Here is a 22,041-nt window from a genome sequence, read left to right as displayed (position 1 = left end):
AGGATCATACAGGACCTCAACGAGGGTTGGTGGGAATTGACACTAGTTTTTGCTACCTTTTCTTTCTTTTTTTCCCTCTTTTTTCTTAAGACAAGGTGTTTTGTTGTTGTTGTTGTTGTTTTGTTTTGTTTTTTTTGTAGCTCTGACTGTCCTGGAATTCATGCTGTAGAGCAGGCTGTCCTCAAACTCAGATATCCACCTGCCTCTGCCTCCTGAATGCTGGGATTAAAGGAGTACTTTAATAGCTGGCTTTTTTTTTTTTTGCTACCTTTTCTTACCAAACTAATGTGTGTATATACAAAATGTGTGTCTATATAATTTGTATATAATATATAAGGGTTTAAAATGAAAATTAGCAATTCCTTTGTGTCACATCTTGCTCCATGTCCTGCTCTCCAGAAGCAATTATTTTGAATTCGTAATTGGTGTCTGTTTCTGGCAGTCTCTATACCCGAATATAATAAGCATCGTCTGTGATCAGTTTTATAGTTTCCTAACCTCTTATGAAAATATATTCTCTTATGCGAACTTATTTTCCACACTAAATTCTGTATGAGCAAGTATTACATGTTAATCAGAAAATTTAAAAATACATTTGCATATGTTTAAAGTTAAATGGTGAATGTGTTAAAACCCTGTGTGTGTTTCTGGTCCTGGCAATAACAACTTACTGAGTTTTCTACGTGAAAGGCAGTTTAAAGCACTTTAGATGTATTACATTTTTTAATTAGTAGAACTGTCGTAAGGATGAACGGAAGCCTAAGCGTAAGGTGCAGTGGAAACAGGTGGCAGGTGCTGAAATCGCAACCTTCTCCTTTAATTCTGAGCAGCGCGTGGGCGTGGCCACGTCCATCACTTTCACAGCGCCTGCGGGTCACCCTAAGGGCCCACAGCGGGGAAATGAGAGCCCGGGCCACGTGACAGCGGGTGGCACTCTGGCTTTTCTAGAGCCATCTCTATGGTATTCTTCCAAGCTCCCCTCCCTTGCCACCCCCAAAGGGGTGCGGCACGTGACAGGCCTGGGACTACGGCAGGTTCCCACGTGATCCCAGGCTGCAGTAGCGTGGTTGCGGTGAGACTCAGGCTCTCCTGAAGGGCGGGCACGGAAGTAAAGGCGTCCTCAGGCGGATTCTTACTGGCAGCGAGGTCGGGAGGAGCTACCAGGCGGTGACCGCTTTGCTTCTTGCAGCTTAGGTCCAGCTCATTCCATTACCTCAGCCTTTGCATTCTGCACTGAAGGGGACCAAGTTACCTCCCGGTCTTGAGACCTTGGGGAGTGAGGACCAATTCCTTATCCATCTTGCCCTCCCTTCTCCTCCATCTCTTCCTTTGCATGCACCGAATCGCTGGCTCCTTTTGGCTGGCCTGCTTGGCTGTGCCTTGAGACTAAGTTGGGTCCTTAAAGGTAACTGTGGGAAAAGCGGCCCCCCAGTGGACAAAGGAGGAGGCAGGGATAGAGGAGGCCGCAGGCACTGGGCAAAGATAGGCAGTAAGGGAGGTGAGCAAGAAGCAAAGAGTACTGCGGATCTAGAAGGAACTGTGAAGAACTTGTTGCGCGATGGAAGAATCTGACTCCGAGAAAAAGACGGAGAATGAGAATCTGGGCCCAGAAGTGGAACCTCCACTAGGGGAACCGGAAGGATCGCTTGGGTGGGTGAAGGGTATTATGTTGTACCTGGGAGGGAGGGTGTGCTAATTGTAAAGAGTATTGAGAAATGCAACAGCCACTAACCTCCAGTGATAAATTGCTTTAATTTACCAGTATGGTTGATTGGTATCATGCCCTTGATGATGGAAAACAGAACAGAAAAAGCCTTTTGCCTAGAGCTTAGATTCCTGCCTTATGCGTAGTGTTCTAATGGAGACAGTTCTGAGTTTTGCGTTTTCTTAAAGGTGATTTGATGATATCACCTTGTTGGTGATAAAAAGACGAAGAGGACAGACATTTGCTGACCAGTGACGTATAGTGCAATATGCCTATTTGAGAGCTGCGTTATATGTATTTTGTGCCTTTAATGAATGAAACACAGCTTAGAAGGACGATTGAAGATCCAAAGATGCTTCCAGATTTGAAAAATAAGAAGCTGAATTTAAAAAATAGTATTCAAAATAGTATTTTAAAATACTGTTTGATTTATGAAAGTACCCACAGTATTGCTTTAGTTTTATAAGAAAATATAAAATCTTGAATTTAAATGGTTTGTATTCCTAAATATGTCTTCCTAGGAAGCATCTCCCGGCCTTAGGAAGGAAACAGGGAATATAAGCCATAAACCCAGTTTTATGATTTAGGAAAATGAAGACATCTGAACCGAGGTTTCATACATATTTAGCTCTTTTAAAGAGTATTCTTCTGAATCTCTCCGTGTACTTTTTTAAATTATTATTTCTAAGGCAATTAGATCATAGAAACACTATCTTTTGGTTTATATCTACAGGTGGGCAATGCCAAATGCAGCAATGAAGAAAAAGGTAAGATGTGTTAGGTACATCAAAAACATGAAGAAGAAGGTAAGAAGCTGCAGCTCAGGAAATTTGTCTTTTTCTGGACTACGGCAATAAATAACCTATGTGGTCTTTCAGACTCTCATCCCGTTATTTACTGTAGATTTACTTTGTCTATAATTAATCTCACAGTCAAGCCATATAGAAATATTACACAGCCTCCTTTGTGCATGTTTATTTTTTAACCCATATCAAATGTTTACATGCATTTTTTTTTCCTAGCTGGAATTGGATGTTGTTTACTTTGCACTTTTATTGGCACTTAGACAGTATCCCAAAGAATGTAGCTCTGAAGCAAATTTCTTGGTCTTTTTGGATTTGATATCATTTGTAAAGTACTGTAATAACCCTCACAGGGCTATTAGGAAGTTTATATGAGTAAACTCCCTGTAGAGCACAAACATAATTATCTTTGCCCTTTCATGGGAAGGTCTAATATTTTTAGCCTGACTCCATCTAAAATTTAATTATGGACCTCAGGTTTTCTGGAAGGATGTTTTTGATGATTTCCTGAAGTTGCTATCAACAAAGATGCCTAAAAATGCCAGAGATCTCTGCATAATTAGGAGTAAAACTTAGATACAGTAAAGCTTAAAGAACTATAAGAAGAGAAAAAGGGAAAAGTCATCTGATTTAATCATTCTACAATGTACATGCATTAAAGAATCAGTTTTTATCCCAGGAATATATATATATATATTTGTTTAATTAATTTCCAGTTAATTTAATTGTTCCTTATAATTTAATGTTCCATATATTTGTAATCAGACAGTTCAATAAACTATATTAGGATTGAAGGTAGAATAAGTATCCCTTTCATTTGAAAAGGAACGTTAACAACAGAACTGTATTTCATAAACTTAATGTTTAAAAGGACTCTTTGAAAGTCATTTTACTCTGTTTCCTTCTAGTGTAAGAACATGTGGCATTATTTCACAGGTGTTTTTCTTGTGTTAAATACTAACACAAGAAAGATGTCTTTACGGTCTTGTATCTTTGTTTTAATAGCTTGTTTATTCATTTAGTGAGTGTTTTTCAAGGTTTTAGCATGCATCAGGCCTTGGAGATACAAAGGATACAAAGATGCTCCCTCTGTCCTTGAAGGGTTTAGAGTCCCAGAAGAAAATTCCCAAAAAGGAGGGACTGCAGAGCTTTGTGGTCTAAGATAACATAGTAGTACCAGTAGGGGGTAGGCAAGCTAACTGTCAGCCTAAGGCAGTGGTTCTAGACATTACTAATGCTGCAGCCCTTTAACAAGGTTCCTTATGTTGTGGTGACAACCCCCCCCCCAAAAAAAAGTGTAAAATTAATTTAGTTGTTATTTCCTAACTGGAATTTTGCTGCTGTTACAAATTGTAATGTAAATATCTGTGTTTTCCAATGGTCTTAGGTGACCCTTGTGAAAAGGTTGTTTCATCCCACCCCCACCCCAAGGGGTTTCTACCCACAGATTAAGAATTGTTGGCCTAAGGTATTTGGGTCAGAGAAACTTTATGGGGAGGATACTGGGGATTGAACACAGGGTTTCACTTGTATTAAGTAAGTTCCCTAGTACTGAGCTCCATCACTAGCTCCAGAGAAAATTCTTGAGCTGATTGTTGCATCAATCCTTGAAGGATAAGTGGGACTTAGTAAAGAAGAATAAATGATGGTAGAGAATACACTGTGAACACAGACATAGAGTCTCGACTCCCTAGACGGCTGAAAGCAAAGAAACTACAATCTATTCTATTAAATTGTCTGGGTGCTAAAAGTTGTAGACTGGGAAAGTCAAGGGGTAAAGACAGAAGTAGATAAGCTAAATCAAGAATGGTGTTATGTGTAGGTTACTTGCCCAGTTTTCTTAGGTTATAAGAAACTTAAAAAGAAGAGACAGAAACTGATGAAAGAAAATTATAGAAGTACATGGAAAGGATAAAATTATGGGCTAAAGGGACAAAAACTGACCTTGAACAGAGAAGTAGGAAGAGCTTTTCAGTTATACTGAAATCTGCTTGTTGGTGTTTTATATATATATATATATATATATATATATATATATATAACCTTTGATAATAGGAGAATAGAGTTAGTTTTCCATTCTGGTGGTATTTTATTAACATAGTTCTAAATAAATATTACATTTAATAACAAACTCACCACAGTTGTATTGCTAAAATGATGTGTAATTCATAGCAGGTAAGTATTTGGCTCATGGACTGTTATCATCATTGGCTAGGGGATAGTTAAATTACAGGTGTCCATACTGGTCATTGGTACTTGCACTTCTGTAATATGTCAACTACAGAGGGAAAATGGCTCTCTTTACACTAGATATGCTAACTTTTCTCCATACTTTGTCTTTAGGTGCTGTTGATGGGTAAAAGTGGATCTGGTAAGACCAGCATGAGGTCTATTATCTTTGCAAATTATATTGCCAGAGACACACGTCGCCTTGGTGCAACAAGTAAGATGTTTCATCTTATTGTAAAGTGAGGTGACCTTGGCTATTAATCTGCATAACACACTTGATTGCAGCAGCTTGAGAATGCACAGGTTGATGAATTTGCTTTGGAGCATGCTTTCCCTTTTTGCATTTCTCAGAATGTGTGGCCTAATTCTGGTTGTTATAGCTCACTATCCTGGGGAGCTGCTTTCCTTTCTAGGGTGCTTGCAAAGTGGGATGTTCCTAGCTAACTTCTTGTTTATCCTGCTGTTTCTTAGGCAAGCATAGGGACCCTTTGCCTGCTTATTTTGTGGGGAGAATGCTTGTTTATAACTTTTTATGCAAAGGAGAAAATCATAGACATTAACTAGTGTACAATAAAATCTAAAATGTTTTCAATGCAGGAGTTAATCCTTGTCTTTATTAAAAGATAAACTCGGAAAAGATATACCTGCTCTGCACTTTGTTGGCTCTCTTTATGCACCTAGATCTTCTCTTTGGAGCATCTACTCTGACTTGGGAAATATCTAATTGACGTTTATGGCTAGACTGTTAGTATAGACTTTCTTGGCTAACATGGCTACCAGAACAATGAGTCAAGGATCCTGGGAGTGCCCTGCTCTGATACAGATTGCCATTTCATTCTGAAGCATCTAAGCATTTCTGAATTCTGCCTTTGTTCTTGGCTTCTGGGTGAGGAAGGCACTCCTTTGCCTGGCCTTGAGATTCCAATCTGGGTTTCTAGCATCTTCAGTATTTTTAGCAACAAGTTAGCACTGTTCTGTAACTTGCCCCAATCTGGTTTCAAAGCACATTATGCTCCAGACTCTGGGATTCAAAGGAGAAGGAACTTTATTTCTGTTAGGGGCTTGTAGTATAATGTAGACTTCAATAAAGGGAGCAGTTTTGATGATTAGAAAACTGTTTCCTAGATAAAGTACCAAGTCTGTCTAATTGTTTATCTAGCTATCTTTCTTCTTTTTCTTTCTTTTTTTTTTTTTATTATGGTGCTCTTCTATTCTCTACAAATATTTGAGAATGCTCAAAATCTCAATTTATCTTACTCATTCTCTACCTCCCAAATTTTGTTATCCTTACCTTTTAAACATCCCTGGTTCCTTATTTGACGTAATTTTGAAATATTTTAAGGACTTCTTCAAATTTGTCTATTTTTTCCTATAAGACTTGAATGCAGATGTGGTCTAATCAAGGCAGGGTGGGCCTACTACCTCTCTTATTCTGGTCATTACCTTGCTATTAGTATAATGAAACCCTACCTTTTTGTTTTGGAGCAACCTTTATTTTACTGAATCATAATAAAAGTCTCAGTTCATCTTTACATATATTAAAGCATAGCCATCCTCTGGTTTTTGTACAGCTCATATTTTGAGCTTCATGATTAATTCTTACATTAAATGGCTCATGTTTCATAATTTTGAAATCTAAGCTGCTGGATTGCAGTTTTTTTATGCATAATACAAAGGAGTTCCTAGTTTCTGTTTTTTTGTGTTTTTTTCCCCCCAAGACAAGATTTCTTTGTGTAACCCTGGCTGACCTAGACTTGCTTTGTAGACCAGGCTGGCCTCGAGCTCACAGAGATCCTTCTTCCTCTGCCTCTCTGAGTGCTGGGATTACAAGTGGTGTCATTGTACTTGGCAGAAATTCCCATTTTCATTTTGACTAATTATTATCTCACTTGATATGTTAGGTATCCTTCACAGGGTATGCAGTTTTATATTTGATAAGTATCTAAGTTATTATCAAAAATGTTGGTCAAGATAGTTTCCTATGGTTTGTTGACATCTAGCCTCCAGAAAGTGTACTTGTCCAAATGTTTTTCTGTCTTGTGTCTTGATTTGATATATTTAATATTTTTGTTTTTCAGATTGAATATGCAGGCCTAGTATCTATATGTTTTCAGTAAAGATGCTTATTGAACGACTGTAACTTTTATGCCCTCTCTTCATTTACTCTAGTTTTCATATTGCCTGTATTCTAATAATGATGAAAGGATAACTTAAAACTTAATCACATTCAGCTAGTAAGTGTCAGAGTTAGGATAACAATTTGCCCTCTTCTGTTTATTATGACAGATAATAATTTATCTATACTATACTATATTGTCTATATTACACTGTCTATATTATTCTATATTATACTACTCATCAATTCCTGGAAGGCCTTTTCTTCATACTTTCAATTCTTTGATTTTACATCCTAAGTATTTACTCTTTTTTTAAGTTTAATTTTATTTAAATATTTATTTTTTACAATTTATTCACTTTATATTGTGGCTACAGCCTCCTCTGTCTTCTCCCCCTATGCCCTTCCCCTTGTCCCCTGATTGGGGAGGACCTCCTCCCCTTCTATCTGACCCTAGCTTATCAGGTCTCATCAAGACTGGCTGCATCATCTTCCTCTGTGGCCTGGCAAGGCTGCACCGCCTCAGGGGGAAGTAATCTAAGAGTCAGCCACTGAGTTCAAGTCAGAGACAGCCCCTGTACCCTTTACTAGGGAACATATTTGGAAACTGAGGAGCCAGTGGGCTTCCTTTAAATAGAGGATCTAGGTCTTTTCCACGCATGGTCCTTGGTTGGAGTATCAGTCTCTGCAGGGCCCCCTGGGCCCAGTTATTTTGGCTATGTTGTTCTCCTTGTGAAGTTCCTGTCCCCTCCAGGTTTTTCTATATCCTTCTTCCATAATGAATCTGGCACTCTGCCCAAGATTTAGCTATGAGTCTCAGTATCTCCTTCGATACCTTAGTGGGTAGAATCTTTCAGAGGTCCTCTGTGGAAGGCTCCTGTCCTGTTCCTTGTCTTCTCCTACTTCTACTATCTATCCTGTTTGCTGTACTGAATGAGGATTAAGCCTCTTTTCTAGGGTCCTCCTTGTTGTTTAGCTTCTTCAAGACTATAGATTTTAGTATGCTTATTCTATATTATGTGGCTAATATCCACTTATATGTGAATATATATCATATGTATCTTTCTGCTGGGTTACCTTACTGAGGACGATCTTTTCTAGTTACCACCATTTGCCTCCAAATTTTATGATTTCCTTGTTTTTAATTGGTGAGTAGCATTCCATTATGTAAATGTACCACCTTTTCTGTATTCATTCCTCCATGGAGGGATATCTAGGTTGTTTCTAGATTCTGGCTATTACAAATAAAGCTGCTGTGAACATGGTTGAGCAAATGTCCTTGTTGTATACTTGAGCATATTTTGGATATATGCCTAGGAGTGGTATGACTGAATCTTGTGGAAGCACTATTCCTAATTTTCTGAGAAAGCGTCATATTGATTTCCAAAGTGTTTGTACAAGGTTGGAAAGGAAAAGTAAGAAGAGGAAAGCTCCACATCCTCTCCAGCATGTGTTGTCACTTGAGTTTTTGATCTTAGCCATTCTGATGGCTGTAAGGTGAAATCTCAGGGTTGTTTTGATTTGCATTTCCCAAATGACTTTCCCAAATGACTATGCATGTTGAATATTTTTTAATTAAATTTTTTAATTTTTTTATATTAGTTGCAGTTTATTCACTTTGGATCCCAGCTGTAGCCCTCTCCCTCATTCCCTCCCAATTTCACCCTCCCTCATTCATCCCCTCTCATGCCCCTCTCTAAGTCCACTGATAGGGGTGGTCCTCCTCTCCTTCCATCTGACCCTAGCTTATCAGATCTCTTCAGGACTGGCTGCATTGTCCTCCTCTGTGGCCTAGCAAGGCTGCTCTTCCCTCAGTCAGTGAGGGGGGGTAGTCAAAGAGCCAGCCAGTGAGTTCATGTCAGAGACAGTCCCTCTTCCCCTTATGAGGGCACCCACTTGGATGCTGAGCTGCCATGGGCTACATCCGGGCAGGGGTTCTAGGTTTTATCCGTGCATGGTCCATTTCTTTAAGTGTTTCTCTTCCATTCGATATTCCTCCATTGATAATTCTCTGTTTAGCTCTGTACCCCATTTTTTAATTGGATTACTTAATTTGTTGCTGTTTAACTTCTTGAGTTCTTTATATATTCTGGATATTAGCCCTCTGTCAGATATAGGGTTGGTGAAGATCCTTTCCCAGTCTGTAGGCTGTCGTTTTGTTCTGTTGACAGTGTCCTTGGCTTTACAGAAGCTTTTCAGTTTCATGAGGTCCCATTTATTAATTGTTAATCTTAGAGCCTGTGTTGTTGGTGTTCTGTTCAGGAAGTTGTCTCTTGTGCCAATGAGTTCAAGGCTTTTCTCCACTTTTTCTTCTAACAGGTTTAGTGTGTCTGTTTTTATGTTGAGGTCTTTGATCCACTTGGACTTTAGTTTTGTGATAAGAATGGATCTATTTGCATTTTTCTACATGTAGAAATCCAGTTAGACCAGCACCATTTGTTGAAGATGCTGTCTTTTTTTCATTCATATTTTAAATTCTGTGTACTTATTTGAAACATCTTTTCTCACTGTGTTTCTAACTTCTCAGCAGAGGTGGTTAATTACCATGAATCCAATGGATAGTCTCACAGCAAGAATTTCAAAATTACTGAAACTGCTGAAAATAGTTTTGACATAATCCGGCAGCATTATTATGAGCATAATGGTGCAAATTTTATAATCCTATTAATTAAAATAGGCCATTCATTCAGAAAGCATATATCTGGAAGTATCTTTTCTCAGATAATGTCAGTAGGATGGGGCTCCTACCCCTAAGGATATCTCATGTATTAAGTTGACTGGTAATAGGTTAGTATTTCCTGAATTTCCTTAAAGATAATAAAGAATATAATGAAAAATACTGGTCTGAATGTTTTAGCATATCATCATTAACAAGTTTGTCACTAATGAAGAAAGGTCTGTGTTTGTTCAGAATACATGTAGCACATTGCTTTTTATTTGTTATCCCTTTTGATGTAGTTACTGATTTTATTTAAAGGTAGTAAAAAGAATACTACTTTTAAAATGTTGTTTGACTTTAATGTGTTAGTGTTTTCATGGTTTGTCATTCCTGAAAAAAACTCGAGTTTTATTTTGTTAAATTTATAGACTTCTGCATTTTGAAATTTGAAGTAAAAAATGATATTATTAATTTATAATTAAATGTTAAAGTGTAAATTTGTCACTAAAATGATTATGAAATATTTTAGTCTTAAACACTGTTGATGGCTCAAGGATTTTCCATCTTCTCAAAATTCTGTTCTCTTGGCTTTTTATTTAATGCTTTATCACATCAATATTCTTCCTTTGACTTCAACAGCCCCTCCCTGCTTTAAAAAGAAAAGTTAATCTTAATTATAATGTTTTTTTCTTTCTGGTCCATAAGTGTATATGAATCCCTAAAGCTCTGTTTTTCACTCATTTTAGTTGCTTTCATGATAACAGAGTAGGAAGGTTATAGGAGAACAAGAGCTACATAGAGGGTTCTAAAATTTAACAAGGAAACAGGAAATGAAGTTTATATATAAAGTGTCCTATAAGTTAAGAAAGGTATTCAACTCATGAGAGAATGTTAAACAAAAAAATAGCATGGAAGAATTACAGTTTTAATTCATAATAACACTTGTAAAATCTCCGAACATTATTTAAGTATAAAAATCCATTTTGTTCCTAGTTGTCAAGCCAACTTTCTAGAGACAACCACTATTTGTACTTCTAAGGTTACTAATCTGGCTTTCTTCTCAATGCATACAATTACATATGCACAGACATGTTCATTTTAGAAAATGGTATAAAATTCAGCAGTTTGGAGACATCAATATACCTGTAATGTAGATGACAGATTGGAGTGATGCAAGGTAGAAACAGCTATAACCTATAAGCCAGACAACTGGTTTTCACTAGACTCCCACTCTGCTGGTGGCTGGATCTCAGAATTTTCACGATTTTGGAATTGTGAGAAGTAAATCTCTATAGTTTTTGAAAACTTTAAGAGCTGGCAGGGGACTAAGATGGTGGTAGTTATGGTGCAAGGTTACTGGGTTGGGGTTTATGATTAAGTGGCAGAGTCAGCAGGATTTCTGGGAAACCTGGAGAGAATTGTGAGGGAAAAAAGAAGACTGAAAGTATGAGAAGTTTTAGATTAGTCAGCTGGTTAAATTCATCAAGATGGAGAAAACTGAAAGGGGCAGATTGGTTTGGATGGAAAGAGATAAGTTATATTGGCTGCATTGAGCTTAGACAGTATAGTATACAGTGTATGAGTCAGAAAAATAGAGAAATCCACACTAGTGTTGCCTAGTTAGTAGCTGAATTCTAAATGTAGTATTATGACAGTTAAGTTGCCTTGGGGAAGAATATTTTGTTGAGAAGGCGGCCAGTTGGAATCCTGAAGAGCCCTAACATTTAAGGAACAGAAAGAAGAATAGGCGCCCATGAGGGAGGATCTTCCAGATTTTGTAGATGTGACACCAGAGACCAAGAGAAGAGAATTCTTTTAAGAAGAGAGTACTCAACAGTGTCATGCTGCAGAAAGACAAGGACTAAAAAGTCCATTGGATTTGACAATGGGGCCATTGGTCACTTAATGAGAACTGTTTCTGTGATATGGGAGTAGAAACCAAATTTCTATCCCATATGCCTTATATCTAAAAAGTCACTGAATCCTGTCATTTCTTTTGTTATTGTCTTTCCCTTTCTCAGTAGCACTTCTTTTCATTTTTTTTTTTAGTACTAGACCGTATACATAGTCTTCAAATTAATAGCAGTTTGAGCACCTACTCTCTCGTAGACTCTGTTGGAAATACAAAGACATGTAAGATATGATTCCTTTTCCAAGGAGGGGGAAGTAGAGGGGTAAAAGGAAGTAGTTTGAGCACCTACTATGTGCCAGGCACTTTATGTATATAGCTCTTTGAATCCTCACAGCAATCCTGTGAGGCCAATACTATGTTCTTTCCATTTTTTTTCCACAGAATTGAATGCTAATTTCATAAGCTTTCATGACTTATCCAAAGTCATACACAGGTAGAACTGTTATATAAACTAAAGTCTGTTTGACTTGAAAGTCTTTATGATTTACTTTATCATGATGGTTTATCTCTATACATTATGAGAAGATGAAATTGTACAAAAGTAGATAACAATTAGTTTAGGTAACAGCTTGGAGATAGTGGAAATATTAGTGGATTGAGTTAAACTATCACATAAATTATATGGAATAAATTTGCTACACTTTGAGAAAAATTCATGATAAAATCTTTCATTATTCTTTCTTGGGGTTTTTCGTGCCTGGCAGAGAGTAGTTGCTTAATAAATGTTTGAGTTCAGAGAGAGTGATAATAGAAGTGGGATTTTTGTCAGGCAACGAGAACTTTTGGAGGAGGTGGGAATTAGTATCAGTTTTAGGATTAACTTTTAAAGGAAGAAGCAGGCTTTGCAACAAAGTATGAAAAAAGCCATGGCTAGTGGGACAGAACAATAAAACAGAGGTCGCAAACAGACAGCCCCCCACTTGATAAGGCCTGTAGATGTGTTCTCTTTTGTCTGTACATTGTTTTAGAAAAATTGAAAGTGGTAATCTCCTGTCAAAGTTTTTATTAAAAAATGTAGAATTTAAGCTACTATTTAAAATGTTAAAGATCTAGTAAACCTGAGCCAACAATTTTGCATGGAAAATGAATAGTTGAGTAACTGTCACCTCTCTGAGTTCATGGTAGATATTTATCCTCATATTTAACCAGCTTTAATGGTATAGGTTTGATCACATGGCCTGATTTAGCAAGTTTGCGACCCCTGAATATAAAATAATTTGGGAGATGGGGAGGTAATAGGGTTTGGAGGACTATGAATAAAAACGTATTGGGCTGAAGTGAAAGGATTTCTTAATGTGAATTAGTGGGGATTATAAAAGTAGATTAAAAGCTTAAGTGTGAAGGACCTTGAGAGACCCCCATTAAATATGGAGGTACCATCAAGAGGGTTTTGAGTGGGGAGTGGTATGTTTAAAGTAGTGTTAAGAAGGTGAACCTTGCAGTAGCCTAATGGGTGATGTAAAGTAAGTAAAGCTTTCTCATAGTGTAGGCATGAGGTGATAAGGGCCCTCCTTGATGTTGGGTGATGGATTATAAAATAAAGAATAGAATTAAGAGATACTACAAAGGACTCAAAGTGAATTGAATGTGGTCAGGAGAGTCAGAAAGAAGAAAATCTAGTAGACTTATTAACTGAAGAGGAAGTCATTATAGCAGTTTCCTTATGTTTTATGTTTGTTCTGTGTTTGCTTTCTGTCTTTAATTTTTGTGGGTTTGGGAATCTCAGTTAAATTGTGTATGTCATTGTCTTGTGTGTTAAATCTTAATATTAATATTATATTTGGAGATTGTTTCTGCTTTGTGTACTAAACTACTGAAATTTAAAAATTACTTACACAAGAGCAATTCCTTAGTTTATGGTAGTATAAGTGCCTACCTTGCCACTAAACCACATAACTAAACTGAAAATCACCTTCTTGTTATGGCTTTGAGCATTTCACTTCACTTTGGTCCTTCTAAACACCATGGGTTAGTGGTTTGTTTATCTTAAATTTCCTGTTATTTTACTACAAGTACTAGATTTGTAACATTTATCTTCCAGTTGATGTAGAACATTCTCATGTTCGATTTCTGGGAAACTTGGTTTTGAACCTGTGGGACTGTGGTGGGTAAGTACTATGTGCCTACTTGTTTGTGAAGCTGATGTCAGTAATGATGTCAGCTAGTATAACCAGCATAGCAAATACACCTAGAGAAACTATCATTTGCATAGATGTACTGGCTAAAAACTGTTTCAGAATTGTCATTTGATTAATAAAGATCTGTGTTTTGTACAGCTTTGAAATTTTCCTCTACAGAAGACATTTTAAATAGCTCCAACATAGACTTCATCTAAGTATGTATACTGTGGAATAGATGATGCCTCTTTTGCAGTAGCATAAATTAGATCTCTCTTTCAGATTGACTGACACTGGTACAGAGTTCTTAGTTATTATTTATTATACCAGACTGTTCTTAGTCATTTAGTAATTACTTCTAGGGTAGTCTTATCGTTGTAGATTGGATTCTGAGCATATGTTATCTGACCAAGTTACCTATTGTTAGAAGGTGAGAGAATTTCCTTTCATAACCAACGCAATCCTCAAAAATCACAGCACAAATGTACACTTACTGTGCCACTGGGCTGAAGCAGCAGTGTGTAGCAAGTAGTGATTAAGAGCATAGGTTATTTGTCTGGAGTATATTATTCAAACTGTCTGTGCTGTAGCTTCACTTGTACAATAGAGCAAAATCACCAACTCATAGGTTTATTATGATGATAACCTAAAATATATGCTGTAGTGACTTATACAAAATAATTATTATTGGCTGTTGGGTATTTCCTACCTCTTAATACACAAAAGACTTTCAGGGAGTAGTTTTGAAAGAGTAATGTAATAACTATATAATATTAAGGAAATAACTTTTTCTTGCTAGCAGCTGGACTAACACACTGGGATATAAATCTCCCCTTATTGTAATCACTTTCACTTCTCTAATCTGTCAATAGACTTATCCAAGTTCCTTGCTTTAGGTACCAAAATAAGAAATTCAGTATTGTAGATCAAGTATCTGTAATTCAGGGGAAATTATGATTCTTTCAAGGTCACACAGCTATAATTAGCAAGGTTCAGGATTGGAAATTTGTAGACACCAGCCAATATACACCACTAAATGATTCTGCTGTTTTGTTGCTGTCCAGCTGCTGAGATCTTTTTGGGAAGTGGTACCCCAGCTAGGAGCAAAGAGTAACATTCTGCTGAAAAGTCATCATCGGAGTCATTTTCATATATTTAGACTATTAAATGAAATGAAAGTTATTCAGCAAATGTTCATTAAGCATTTGCCAGCCCTTTTTTTGGTGTGGTTTTTTTTTTTTCTGAGACAGTGTTTCTCTGTGTAGCCCTGGCAGTCCTGGACTTGCTTTGTAGACCAGACTGGCCTCAAACTCACAAAGATCTGCCTGCATCTGCCTCCCAAGTCAGGAATTAAACTACTACACTCATCTGTGACACAGCGGGAAGTAATATGGATGATCCTTGTCAGGTTGTGTAGAGAATTGAACACTTTTTTTTCATTTATTTATTTAATCTCTTTACTGCTTTATCCTAGCCTCCTCCCTCCTCTTCTCCCAGTCTCACTCTCATTTGTCCCCCTCCCTCCAAAATTGAACACTATTAATCAAAAACTCGTACAAAAAAGTATAGCATTGCACCTATGATAAGTGTTGTAAATGAGAGGGATGTGTTGGTAAAGGGCTTATAGTGAGTGAGCTGGCCCAAGGTAGGGATGGTTTCTGTGAGGACATATGGATTGGTTTAAAGTCTAAGAAACAAGGTGGAGTTAATTAGGTGAAAAAGTAGGTAAGTAACATGTAAAAGAGTGATCAATATATATAAAAGACTCGTGAGTTAAACCACTAACCACTCAAAAAATGAACAGAAGGTAAGTATGTTTAAAACTAAAAGAGAGAGGCCAGGCATGGTAAGTATGCAGAGGTGGGTAGATCTATATGAGTTTGAGGCCAATCTGGTCTAAATAGTGAATTCCAGGCCAGCCAGGGCTACATAGTGAGACCCTGTCTCAAGAAGAACAGCAGCAGCAACAACAAAGCATAAGAAGAAAGTCAGAGGCTTCTATAGGATTGTAAGTTATTGAAGTAGAGTGAGGTAGACTCAAGACATTTTGGCTGCTAGTTGCTGTCTGAACTAAAGTTTAAGCTTTTACTTTATTTGATTAAGCAACAAAATTTCAAGCAGGAGTGATTGAACAGAGCATGTCTTTACTATCTAGACTTTTTTTCCCTCTCAGACAAGAGACCTTCATGGAAAATTATTTCACTAGCCAGCGTGACAACATCTTTCGAAATGTGGAGGTTCTGATTTATGTCTTTGATGTGGAGAGCCGTGAACTAGAAAAGGACATGCACTATTATCAGTCGTGCCTCGAGGCTATTCTGCAGAATTCTCCAGAAGCCAAAATCTTTTGCTTGGTACACAAAATGGATTTGGTACAGGAGGATCAGCGAGACTTGGTAAGAAACTGATAAGGTACTGTACCAAATGGTACCAAGTGTGCTTTGTACACTTCCTTTATAAAAAGTATAGGTCCGTTCATAGCATTTTATATTTCAGAACTAGGTAAGAATCTGAGCATGTGCTTTCACTAAACAACCTTTAGCATTTTAAAAAGCAGTTAGCTGCTCCTGTTGTGTTGTCACAGTTAATAGATCCACTGGAAATAAGATGAGGAGAGGCTGCTGCTGTCACTAGATTAATTTAGGAAACTGATATGTACCAGTTCAAGTGCCTACTGCACTATGTCAAGCACTACTCATGATCCCTCACAATTGCACTGTCATAAATGAGTTAGTATGCATGAGCATAACTCAAAAATGACCAAGGATGATAGAGTAGGAAATATCAACCTTCATTTCCTCAACAAAAACACATAAAATTAACTACCTATAGCCCAAAATATCCCAGAGAGAACTCAGAGGCTCAGTACAGAAGAGATGTAGTAAAATAGGCAAGGAGCCTGGAGAGATGGCTCAAAGGTTAAGAACACTAGCTACCCTTCCAAAGGTCATGAGTTCAATTCCCAGAAACCACATGGTAGCTTGTAACCATCTGTGATGAGATCTGGTGCCCTCTTCTGGCATGCAGGCCCACATGCAGGCAGAATCAATCAACCAATCAATCTTTTAAAATGAAATAGGCAAACTCTTACATAGCTATGAGATTCTGGTAAGATGTAGACATAGTCTACCTTCAGTTTGTTTGATGTAAAATAAGAGCACTAGATATTAAGGTATAAGGTAAAAATGAAAATTCTTCTCTATATCATAGAGAAGAACTAAGAAAGCCGGATGTGGTGGCACATGCCTTTAATCCCAGCACTCAGGGAGGCAGAGGCAGATGGAGTGTGAACCCAGCCTGGTTTACAAAGTGAGTCCAGGACAGCCAAGGCAACACAGAAAATCCCTGTCTCCAAAAACACCAAAACAAAAAAGAAAGAACTAAGGAAAGCAGTTTTAGATTATATTAGTTGTAGAGGGAATTTAGTTTTTCATAGTCTTGTAGTCTTTTTTTTTTTGTTTGTTTATTTTTGTTTTTGAGACAAAGTTTCTTTGTGTAGCCCTGGATGTCCCAGAACTCTGTAGAGCAGCCTTGAACTCATAGAGATCCACCTGTGTCTGCCTCCCAAGTGCTGGGATTAAAGTATTAGCCACCGCCACCCAGTCCCTTGGAGTCTTAAGGAAGGCTTCATACTAAAGTATTTTTTGGTACTAGCTTCAGTAAGAAAAACTGTCAGATCCCCTGGAGCTGGAATTACATACATGCTGGGAACCACATACTGACTGAGTCCTCTGTAGGAACAGAAAATGCTCTCCACTACTGAACCCTCTCTCCAACTCCTTATTCTGTGATTTAAAAAAAAAAAAAAACAAAAACAAACTTCAAGAGCCAGGGATATAATTTAGTGTCAGAGTGCTGCCTGGCCCATTTGATGCTTTGAATTAAATCCCCAGCACTACATTTCTTTTTTCTGAGAGAGGCTTTCTCAGTCTTTCTGCTTTGTAGACCAGGCTGGCCCTGAGCTCACAGAAATCTGCCTGCCTCTGCTGGGATTATAGGCGTGTTCTACTGTACCCAGCCACATTTTAAAAAACATATTTTTAGTTAAAATTGTAATAAAAACTTAGAGCGTTCCAACAGATGAGCTCCTTTTGAATGTTTCAATCACTTTTAATTTTTTTTTACTGTTTTAAATACTTATTAAATGCTCATATAAATATCCTCATATATTATAGTCTTAAGAGATTTTTAACCTAATTGAGAAACTCATTAATTTATTAACTACTACAATAAAAAGTTTTTAAAAATGTGTTTCTCAAAATAACAATTTCAGTTAAGATAAGTATTTCTACGCATGTTTATGCATGCTTAAGTTTTCCAGAGAAAGAAACCCAATCAGATGTGTTTGTGTATAGAAAAATAAAGACAGAAAGACACGGGAGGGTATTTCATTTAAGGAATTAACTCAGCTGATTCTAGAAGCCAACTCTGGAAGAAGTCTGAAGAATCTGGAGAGCAGGGAAGATGCACTAAAGGAGTGAAAACAAGAATATATACATAAAGACCCTAAAAACTCCATCAGAAAACTACAGCCATAAAAAACATTCAGCAAAGTAGCAGGATACAAAGTTAACACAAATAATTAGTAGCCTTCTTATACTCAACAGGAAAAGTTGAATCTTATACCAATGGAAGACTTAGTATGTTAACCACATCAGTTCTAGTACTTGCAACTGCAGTCAGAAACTTTTTGTGTATATGATATCCCACTTTCCAAGAGCCAGGTCTTCTATAGAACCCGAATGGAATTGTGTCAGCATCCTTTCTCTTTTTTTTCTTTTTAAAAATAATGTAAACATATTTTTATAATTTATTCACTTTACATCCCGATTGTAGCCCCCCTAGTTTCCTCCCGATTCCACCATCCCTCCGTCTTGCCCCTATTCCCCTTTCCTATATCTCCTCCCCTACCATCTGACCCCAGCCTATCAATTCTCATTAGGACTGCCTGCATCTTCTTCCTCTGTGACCTGGCACTTCCCACGAGGGGGAAGTGACTGAAGAGTGGCAACAGAGTCCATGTCACAGACAGCCCCTGCTTCCCATACTAGGGAACCCACTTGGAGACTGAGCTGCCTATCAGCTATATCTGAGCAGGGGTTCTAGGTCTTCTCCATGCATGGTCCTTGATTGTTGTATCAGCCTCTGCAGACCCCCTGGACCCAGACTTGTTGGTCTTGTGGAGTTATTGTCCCCTCCAGGTCCTTCTATTCTCCTATTCTTTCCTATGACTCCCTGTGCTTTGCCCAAAGTTTGACTGTGATTCTCTCATCTGCTTTGATTCCCTATCGGTGGAGTCTTTCAAAAGATATTTATGGTAGACTCCTGTCCTGTTCCCGCTCTTCAACTACGTCTGGTGTCTATTCTGTTTGCCTTTCTGACTGAGAATTAAGCATCCTTCCTAGGGTCTTCCTTGTTATTTAGCTTCTTTAAGTCTGTGGATTGTAGTATGCTTATCCTTTACTATGTGGCTAATATTCGCTTATAAGTGAATACATTCCATGTGTGTCTTTCTGGGTCTGGGTTGCCTCACTCAGGATGATCTTTTCTAGTTCCATCTTTTGCCTGCAAATTTCATGATTCCATAGTGTAAATGTGCCACAATTTCTGTATCCATTCTTCAGTTGAGGGACATCCAGGTTGTTTCTAGCTTCTGGCTATTACAAATAAAGATGCTATGAACATAGTTAAGCAAACTCATTTATACTCATTTTGACAAAAATAGTCACATATGTGCTTGCCAGAACATTGCCTGTTACAATTATTTATTAGTATGATTCAGTATCTGAGTTTTACATCACCTCCAAAATCTCTTGAGTGATCTCATTACTTCTTACAATTGTATCTTTAATTCTAATCAGATTAGAGAAGTAATCCCAGTCATACCAAAACCAATTCAGAAAACTCATCTTTAAGATTCTACTCTAACTCTTAAAATCTTTCTGCCTTTTCTTCTGAGTAGATTCCCTGAGAGGAATTGGGGGAAGAATTTGATTAAAATATATTATATGAAATATTTTTGAATAATAAAGATTTTACTCTAGAACCCACTCTCTACTAAAATATTTTATTAAAGGTTCTTTGGAGCAACAGAACCAACAGAATTGGAGATGGGGACGGAGGGTAGATTTATTGTAAGTAAGTAGTTCTACTGATTGTGGAGGCTGGCAAGTATGAAATTTGGAGAGTAGGCCAACATACTAGAGAACCATAAAACTTTGATATTGTACTTGAAATAGAAAGGCAGTTTAGACATGTCTAGGGAAGAGTGTTTCACAGCAGACTTCCTGGTATTCTGGCACTTATATTCTTTCTGCTCCCTCTTCTACAGTGTTCTCTGAGCCATAGATGCAGGAGCTGTGGTGTGCACCTATCCATTGGTGCTGCATTCCCCAGGTTTTGTTGACCTCTGCATTTTATCCAGTTGTGGTTTTCTGTGATAGTCTATATTTGTTTTAAAGAAGGGCTTTTTTGATGAGGGGTGGTAGTTACACTTATCTGTAGGCATAAGAATAAGTTTCAGAATATAGTAGGGAATTATGCTGGCCTAGCATAGTGGCATCCATGACTTCACTAGTTCCTGGAGGAGGAGTAGGTTTCTAGTATCAGGCATTTCCCTCTTTTTGTGCCTTAAGTCCTATTAGACAGCAGTTGGCTACCAAGTACAAAGTCATCAGCCCTTAAACCAAATACAAATACACAGCAAAAATGAAGTCATCAGGTTGTCTTTATTTGTGCATACGTGTGTGTGTGTGTGTGTGTGTGTGTGTGTGTGTGTGTGTGTGTATGACAATACTAACCAAAGGAAAAGACTCATTTTAAGAAGGAACAGGGACAAGGAAGAAATTGGAGGGAGGGGACTTTGGAGTGGCTGGAGTGAGGAAAGGGAAGAGTAAAAGTAGTGTACGTACATTTTAATTTAAGATGAAATGTAAAAATTAAGAAGAATTAGCCATCACTGTGTGCACACACATGCTAGCAATCCGCTCACAGGGAAACATCTGTGTGTACATTTTTTGGGGGGATGGGGCAAGAACTAGTTTTTCGAGACAGGGTTTCTCTGTGTAAGCTTGGCTGTCCTGGGCTCGCTTTGTATACCAGGCTATCCGCAAACTCACAGAGATCTGCCTGTCTCTTCATCCATGAGTGCTGATATTACAGGCGTGTGCTCCCATACCCAACTGAGTGAGTATACATGTTTTATAGAGATATTTTTCTGGATATGTGGGTATGTATACATAGAAACAGATTCTAGCTGGCTAGAGTTTAGTTGTTTGTATGAGTTATATATGTGCTACAAATTAAGTACACTAAACATATAAATATATATAATTGCATATATACATGTAATATGCTATCAAATAGTATTTCTATTTATATTGGAGAACTAAATATATTTTGATTTGTAAAACTTTAATATGGTTATTACCATATTAAAATTTCCAAGATTTGGTAGATTGGAATGTACATATATTTTAAGATCTATATTATAAAGTTTATTTTCTATCATAGTGAACTCTGAATATTTAGCAAAAGCGGGGTAAGTCCAAACAACTTGAATAGTCATTAACACATTTATAGCCTTGTTTGAGAAATAATAACACCCAAGAGTCTTATGACGACAGAGTAAGAGGTCCTGATCAAAATATGATAAAATAATTACATCTCAGATTTTGCAATGAAGGAGGAGAGCTATTATATGCTTATCAGTTTGTTGTGTTTTTTTAAATTCAGATTTTTAAAGAACGAGAAGAAGACTTAAGGCGTTTATCACGTCCATTAGAATGTTCTTGTTTCCGAACTTCTATTTGGGATGAAACTCTGTATAAGGTGTGTGTGTTTCCTCAGTTCTCTACTCTAAGAGCATGAATAAAAGTTAGAAAGATATTAACAAAACTAAAATATTTTAAACTATTTCATAGCCATCTAGATTTGTTGTACTAAAAAGAAAATAATCTCTAACAAATCGATTGAAGAAAATCAAACTCAACATCAAAAGATTTTGGGTTTAATTTTAGATTGGGTCGACATTTTCACCAAGTCACACTGGATTTGCCAGTTTGGATATGATTAATCTGCTACTCTTCTTTGTCATAGAGAAAATGTTGCTTAACATCCACCATCCATTTTGACCCAGGTGGTCTCAGTGATTATTGTAGTTGTGTCTAATGTGCAGGGGCTAATGGTATAAACTAATCTGCCTAAATTTAGATAACCATAGAAAAAAAGAATTAGTGGAGAAATGAGAGCAGTGAATCTTAGAATGAGATATGATACGTATACTCTATATTGTAACTTCAGCTCTCATGCCAAATTGGAGCATTCAACTCTTGTTGTTAGCATTGCTGGAATGATTATCATACTGGTTGCAGTCTAGAGGTTATTATCTCAGTAGTTCTGTGGATGACGTTGAAGTTACCACATAGGCTCCTGCTTCTTCTGTTTTTCTTGCTTACTAGTGGTTTAAAGATTACTTTTGTGTCCTCATGTGGTCAGACCT

The 22,041-nt window shown here is 37.4% G+C and overlaps 1 protein-coding gene across 2 annotated transcripts in view; it reads left to right on the top strand.

Moving 5' to 3' along the window:
• Window positions 1–891: 891 nt before the first annotated feature.
• Rragb (Ras related GTP binding B) overlaps window positions 892–22,041 on the top strand; it is a 40,739-nt gene continuing 19,589 nt past the window's right edge. The window contains exons 1-7 of one of the 2 annotated variants that reach the window (XM_060375515.1): window positions 892–1,650; window positions 2,439–2,472; window positions 4,852–4,951; window positions 11,562–11,645; window positions 13,466–13,532; window positions 15,715–15,937; window positions 21,276–21,371. In XM_060375515.1, coding sequence (XP_060231498.1) covers window positions 1,559–1,650; window positions 2,439–2,472; window positions 4,852–4,951; window positions 11,562–11,645; window positions 13,466–13,532; window positions 15,715–15,937; window positions 21,276–21,371 — 696 coding nt within the window. In that variant the 5' untranslated portion in view covers window positions 892–1,558. The remainder of the gene's footprint in view (window positions 1,651–2,438; window positions 2,473–4,851; window positions 4,952–11,561; window positions 11,646–13,465; window positions 13,533–15,714; window positions 15,938–21,275; window positions 21,372–22,041) is intronic. The other variant, XM_060375516.1, reaches the window with a different exon arrangement.

Source organism: Meriones unguiculatus, chromosome X (genome assembly GCF_030254825.1).
Source record: "Meriones unguiculatus strain TT.TT164.6M chromosome X, Bangor_MerUng_6.1, whole genome shotgun sequence".
Lineage (NCBI taxonomy): Eukaryota > Metazoa > Chordata > Mammalia > Rodentia > Muridae > Meriones > Meriones unguiculatus.
The sequence above is the reverse complement of the archived record's forward strand: the minus strand, read 5'-3'. Positions and strand labels throughout refer to the sequence as shown.